The following is a 7,261-nucleotide window of genomic DNA, read 5'->3' as shown; positions in this document are numbered from 1 at the left end:
CAACCAGTCAATGTGGTCAAGCAACATTAATTTTTCAATAACCCAGTGAAGTATAAAATTTGTGTTATATCTCTTTAGCTTCATAAATTAGTTTGAAATAGAAATTGACAAAGAGACATTTTCTATTGTTTGCACGAAAAATCTTTTTTTTTTTTTTTTGGCTTTTAGTTAAATCCATATGCCCAGTGCAGCCTGTGTGTGGCAGACCTGAGGGAAAGGAGGAGAGAATATGGTCATTAACCAAATGCAGAGAGGGAGGCTTCTTCTCCTGCATTCAAATGACACTTAATCCAACACTATCAACACTTCTCTTTTCTCCGACCCCTCACTCCTAATCCTCATCCCTCTTCGTCTCCAGCTTTCTTTGCTATTTCACTGAGGAGATTTCCAGGCAGCACTTTCTCTCATCTGTCTCTCTCATTCTTCTGCTATGCTCTTATTTATCTTATTTCTCTCTTCCTGCCTAAGGTCTTTACCCCTATTTCGCCAAGGACGTAGATATATGTCCTCCCACCCAGCCCCACCTGACCCCCTCCCCAATTCTCTGGGTAAGTCTTTTCTCCTATAGTGTGTCTTTGTCTTTCTCTCATCTTTCCAAAGAGAAACCTGTGTGCAATCTCTTCCATTTTTCTTTTCCCAGAAGAGAACACTGTCCGGCAGACAAAGTGAAGCCGAGTCAGCATTTTACCGCTCTGTGATGTCACAACCCCCCTGACCCAGCCCCTCTGTTCCAACCCCAAACCCTCACACTCTAGAGCTCACACTTCACAAAAAGAAGAAAACACAAATGCAGCAAAAAACTCTGTTTGCCTTTTTATTGTTTTCCTGGAGGAGCAGTGGACTTACCAAAACACGCCGTAGAAGCACGTAATGGCACCAACGTGCAGCTTCACAGGCAAAGTTTGGCACATTCCTATACTCAAGAGCGAGAAGAAGGGAAAAAGACAAAAAAAAAAACTACAAAAAAAAAAACACAACCCGGTAGTTGTAGTAATTTGTGCGACCTTCTGTAGGAGATGTTGGAATGTGTTAATTTCAACTAACATGGAAACATTACCTCTAGGAATCAGAAGAAAGGGAAAGAATCTGTACAGGTGAGGGAAGGAGGGACGGCGGAACACGTGAGAAACTGAAACAGACAGGGCGAGAGAAAGAGGAGTGAAGATACAGTGAAGGGAGGGAGAAAGAAAGATAGAGAAGGAGGGGGGGTATTGAATGTGTTAATACACAGGAACACTGCATCAAACCAATGCACTGCTCTGAGGCTGGCTGAGCAGCTGAGAGGAGTGCGTCAGCAGTACATTCACGTTTCCACTGAAGGACAAAGGGAGGGGGCAGAGCGAGCATTTTAGCAGCCTGCAACACCGACACACATCCGAGGGGGGTAATAGAGAAAAGAGAGAGATTGGAGAATAAACAAGAAGAGAAGATGAGGATTAATATGCTGCTCCTGCTGCTTCTGTGACGGTGGGCTGCCTGTTAGAGTGTTTGCCTGGTTTTCCATTTTTCTCACAGACACTTTCCTTTACACACTTTATCTTTCTCTTGATCTGTCAGCGGTTCTTTCTCTCCGTCTCTCAGAAGCACTCTCTTTGCCTTTCTCTGTTCCCACTCTGACTACTGCAGTAGTCCACCAGCCAGTCGCAAGTCTGACAGCCACACACATGGCTAACTGCCACAACTTACTACCTCAGCTTTGGGAAAAAAACAAAAAAACAAGCGAGCAGAGGAACACAGCAGGAGGCAGACCAGGAGGCAATCAGCGACCATAAAGAAGAATCTTCAAATCCTTTGTTTATGGATCCAGAAACCACTTCTACTCTCGTCCTTCCAACGTCATCCTTTCTCTTCTCGCTCATTGCAGAAGAGGACAAGAGTGCTCTCTCTCTTTTTCTCTCTTCCGTCAGCCTTTTGCAAAGCTCCGACAGCGCAGCGTATCCCTTTCTCTAACCCCCCACACAGCGCCACCATCTCTCCCTCAACCCCCTTCCCCCCAAGAGGAATAGACGGATTACTGCTAACTGTGCACACGGCAGCTTGCAGCTGCTCTGACCAGGGCCAGCCCGATCTTAGGAAAAAGGCAAGAGGAACACAGAGGAGGAGAGCAGAAGAGGATGACTGTGCCGGGAGTTCCTTAGCCTTTTTCTGTCTCTCAGTCTCTGTCACAACAGGGCTAATCAGCGACCGACAAGCCCTTGGCAAAGTCACAGTGAGGGAGGTCTCTCACTCAAACAGGCGACTAACCAACGAGCCAACACATGTACCTGGAGCTGACTGAACGAGGGATTTTTTTTTTCTTTAAATTCAGTTAGTCACTTTTTCTCTCCTCTTCTGTTGCAATGGACTGCATAATGGATTGCTGTGATTTTTCACAGTGAAGCTGAATTTCAGAGTCTGCAGTCTTGCAGAGGGAAACTTAGTGAAGGAGGAAAGGATCTAGGCACCGGCTAAGACTTGGTGGCCTTACCTTTGAGAGTGAGTGTTTTCTGTGTCATTCTCAGACTTTATTATCAGGAGCCATTTTGTACCCTTGGCTATAAGTGGGCCTCTTCACTTTTTTTTTTTAGGATAATTAGCAAAAGAAAGCATCCATCTCAAGTCGTTTTGAGGGATTATAAATAAAGCTGATGCAAGACTGTTGCTTTTCAATTAGGAAAAAGCCAGAAGGAAGCAATTTCAAACTAATGAGGTATGTCACAAACAGTATTTTCTTATATTCTTGCTGTTTTTGCTCTTCTGCTCCTCTTGTATTAATTTTGTTCTTTGTGTTCATTTTGTCTCATGTCTGTTTTTTCTCTCCATACCCTCATACAAAAATGTTGATGCAGCATCTTCCTGCACAGTCAATGGAACTTGGGAGCATTGAGTTGCTCCAGCCAGGCTAGGGTGGTCTGTCCTTTGGTGTGTGCCGTCTCCCCCCACCATGCAGAATAATGAGCCCTCCACATCATGAGTCCTTTGGGCCAGGTTAGTGTGCAGCCTACCTGGAACACAGCCCTGCTCGCCGTGATCTCCCTCATGGTGCCTGCTCTCAGTATGTGCCAGTCCACAGGCCCTGAGTCGGGCTTTGTTAACCCACAAAACTGTCCAGGTGTGTGCTCCTGCACTAACCAGCTCACCAAGGTTGTCTGTACCCGCCGAGGCTTGATACGAGTTCCTCCAAACATCCCGACAAACACCAGGTATCTAAACCTAATGGAGAACAGCATAGAGACCATTGAAGCAGACACGTTCAGACACTTGCGTCATCTAGAAGTGCTGCAATTGGGGAGGAACGCAATCAGGCAGATTGAAGTAGGGGCCTTCAATGGCCTGGCCAGTCTCAACACTCTGGAGCTGTTTGACAACAGACTGACAGTCATACCCAGTGGAGCTTTCGAGTATCTGTCAAAATTAAGAGAACTGTGGCTCAGAAATAATCCTATTGATAGCATCCCTTCTTATGCCTTCAACCGTGTCCCCTCCCTCATGAGACTAGACCTTGGAGAGCTGAGAAGATTGGAATACATCTCTGAGGGGGCATTTGAGGGCCTTCATAACCTCAAGTACCTTAATTTGGGAATGTGCAATTTAAGGGAGTTACCTCATCTGTCACCTTTAGTGGGATTGGAGGAACTGGAGATATCAGAGAATGTTTTTCCAGAGTTAAAGCCCTGGGCCTTCCACGGACTCAAAAATCTACGTAAGCTATGGATTATGAACTCTGCCATAACAACAATTGAAAGGAATGCTTTTGATGACATCACCGCTTTGGTTGAACTCAATCTTGCTCATAACAATCTGTCGTCTCTGCCCCACAACTTGTTCACTCCTCTACAGTACCTGGTGGAACTACATCTACATCACAACCCTTGGAGCTGTGACTGTGATGTAGTTTGGTTGTCAGCATGGCTCAGAGAAAACATTCCCACAAATTCCACCTGCTGTGGACGTTGTCACACCCCAATACACATGAGAGGAAGGCACCTGGTGGAAATTGATCAGACAACTTTCCAATGCTCAGCGCCGTTCATACTCGACGCTCCAAGAGATCTGAACATTTCGGCTGCAAGGGTGGCAGAACTAAGGTGCCGCACAGCAGCTATGAGTTCAGTTCGATGGCTTCTGCCAAATGGAACAGTGTTGACCCATGGCTCAGCTCACCCAAGAATATCAGTCCTCAATGATGGAACCCTCAACTTTTCCAATGTTCTCCCATCAGACACAGGAATCTACACATGCATGGTGAGCAACATGGCAGGAAATTCCAATGCTTCTGCCTACTTAAATGTCAGCAATGCTGAACTCAATACTTCTAATCTGTCATACTTTACCACTGTAACAGTGGAAGTGCTGGATCCTACAGTGGAAGAGACGCCCAAGCCTAAACCCACAGTCCCTGCTTCACCCTCCGTCTTTCAACCCGTCTTCATCTCCACACCCACTGTGTTGTTCCAAGACACTCAGACTCCAAAGCAGGTATCGGTCCCAAGCCCCAAAGCCCCCGTAGAGCCAGCTGCCAGCCTGGATGAGATGATGAAAACCACCAAAATCATCATTGGCTGTTTTGTAGCTGTTACCTTAGTGGCAGCTGGCATGTTGATAGCCTTCTATAAACTGCGTAAGAGGCATCAACAAAGGAGTACAGTGGCAGCAGCCAGGACCATAGAAATCATACAGATGGAGGAACAAGTTCCTCCTGTCCCACCGACATCCAGATCTAGTGGTTCTGATGAAACCGGATTGGCACTGCCGACATTAGTGGAACACAACAGCAGCACATTTAAGCCTGGTTATGTCTCCTCCTCTTCTTCATCTCGACAAGGAAGTTACAGAGCCCACTGGACCCAGAACAACTCTCTTCATCGTTCAGTGAGAGAGCATCATAGTCACATCAGCACCATTACTGACCCTTATGCTATTACAACTACTCAAGGAAAAGAAAAGGTTCAAGAGACTCAAATCTGAGAGAAACTTCTTGTGGATCTATCTTTGACTCTGACTTTACTCAAAGCAGTCTTTCCCAGCTGCTCACCTGTCCATGCAACAGAATCCACAAGGCAAGGGGCATAAATGTAACTTTCTTTTGTACAGAACTTCAAAACAGACATATTTTTTCCTGTACATGCCTATATATGTGTATAATTATTGAAAATATATCTTTATGACTATATATATATATATATACATATATATACATATATGTATATATATACATAGTCATGCAGTTGCGAAAGATGCAGATTATATTAGAAAAGAAAGCAATTTGAAACTATTTTCTATTAACTGGTGACTTCTATTTAAAAAAAAAGGTAAACAATAAATTTCTTTTCTCACTGAGTAATAGAATGTGGTACTGTCTACTGAAACTTTGCGTTTGTTTTGTGAACGTTTAAGGGCACAGAAATAAAAAGAAAAAAAAAATGAAAAAGTGACATGAACACCTGTTTCTAACACAGTCCAAAATGTAAACTCCTGTTTCTACTGTGCCAAATACTATATGCAATAAAATGACATTTCTAGACTAAAGAACTCAAAAAGACAAACAAGCAAAGTCTTGAGAGGTACAAACATTTGTCCAATAGCAGCAAAATGGCACAGATAGATTGTGCTGTTCAGTAGCTATAAGCCAAATGCTTTTGGACTGCAGTGAATTTCTGCAGCTAAGTTTTAACCCTCTGCTTGCTGGAGCCAAGCTGTGTTTATTTGAAAGTGCCAGTGCTTCTTTTGTAGCGTATCTAAATGTGTTTATTAAGTGTGCCACAATTCCCATTTCTTTCATTCGGTAAAGGGTTGAACACATGCTAAAACCAATTGCTGAAAACATGGTGTTCTGTTATTGGTTGCAATTTGTAGTACTTTTCCCCCCATAGGTTTCCACATGCTTCTTAATGGCTTGTGTAGTGTTTACGGCTAATTCAGTAATGCATTACAGCAGTCTCCTGACTTGTCTCTGCAAGGGCTCATTCCAATACTAATTTTTCAAAGGAAAAGACATAGTGCTGACTGTTCAGTAAAAGTAAAAGACAAAAAGACAAAGAGAAGATTGAAATGAAACAAATGAATGTCTGATATTGGGGCTTTTCCATGCAACACATTGAAAATTTACCTTGTTTTTTTTCTTATTTTTTTTTTCTTTTTAGCAACACTATTTTTATGAAGAGAAAATGAGGATATGAAAAATAAAATTGAAAGAACCCCTAACAAAAACAACTTTTCTTTGTTGTTCTCTAATCAAAACTTTTCATGTGATGTTTTTTTGTGCTCTCAATATATTTACATTTGTGTGTAAGACTTTTGCTTATATAAAAGGTCAGAGGAAGTATTGTGTATGGTATCCTACCCAATCTTGCGGTCCTATGCATTTACTTAGTGTCTGCATGAATGAGTCTTTAAGTCAATGGTGTACAATGCTGCATTATACCCCACAGTGGGGCTCTATGCAGGTCAGTTAGGCTGCTGGTTCTTTGATGCCTCAGCTTAGTTCTTAACATTGAAGCCTCAGTTACTGTGAAGGAGAAAAATACATGTGTCCCACAGTTCTATGCAGTTTGCGGGTTTCTTTTCATTACATGTTCATCTGCATATTGTGTTAATTTTTTTTTACTTTGTCTAGGAAAACACAATATTTTGTGCGGCCCTTAGCTTGTGCATCAGTTACCCCACACCGCTTTAAAAAAGCAAAAGGAGTGCAGTTTCAATATAAACTTAAATACTTAAATGTTTCCAGTCTATGTGTACCCAATCAACAATATTACATTACCTAGAGTGCCTACTTTTAGTTCGCTTCTGTTGTAGTAAAAATTCACAGTCTCATATTTGTTGCCCTGATTTGGATGGATGCATTTTACCACAATGGGTTGTTGACCAGTTAAAAGTTTAATTTTGCTGTACTGCACAATGTTTCTCTTTCATAAGTTTATAAGTTTATGCTATAACAGATCAATTTCTAAATGAAAGGAACTGAAGGCTTTGTTTGAACATTCTGCAATGTTTAAGAGCACACTTAATGGCAAATTCTAAAGCCTGCATTTCCAGAAAGTCCTGGAACAGCAGAAAAAAATACATGGACAACCATCAGCAATTATTTTCCGTCTTTTTGTGCACTGACTGTCTGATCATAAGCAAATCAGTGCTCCACACTGAAGGCGTGAAGGGTATTTCTGAAGTTTTCTTCAGCTCCGAATTAAGCGGCAAACTGATCCTGATGTTTCTTCAAGGCTCCCCTGGTGTGTGACTAAACAGTTCAGCGCCATAGTCAGTCCCAACTTAAGTGTTTCTC

At 42.6% G+C, this 7,261-nt stretch overlaps 1 protein-coding gene across 1 annotated transcript; it reads left to right on the top strand.

The window, feature by feature from the left end:
* Nucleotides 1-368: 368 nt before the first annotated feature.
* lrrc4.2 (leucine rich repeat containing 4.2) lies at nt 369-6,797 on the top strand. The gene is made up of 3 exons (XM_024282551.2): nt 369-2,475; nt 2,568-2,689; nt 2,829-6,797. Exon 3 carries the CDS (start codon nt 2,950-2,952, stop codon nt 4,945-4,947), a length of 1,998 nt encoding a protein of 665 aa, XP_024138319.1. The 5' UTR covers nt 369-2,475; nt 2,568-2,689; nt 2,829-2,949; the 3' UTR covers nt 4,948-6,797.
* Nucleotides 6,798-7,261: the final 464 nt, after the last annotated feature.

Source organism: Oryzias melastigma, linkage group LG6 (genome assembly GCF_002922805.2).
Source record: "Oryzias melastigma strain HK-1 linkage group LG6, ASM292280v2, whole genome shotgun sequence".
NCBI lineage: Eukaryota > Metazoa > Chordata > Actinopteri > Beloniformes > Adrianichthyidae > Oryzias > Oryzias melastigma.
Note: the sequence above shows the minus strand (reverse complement) of the source record. Positions and strands in the feature narration are given on the sequence as shown.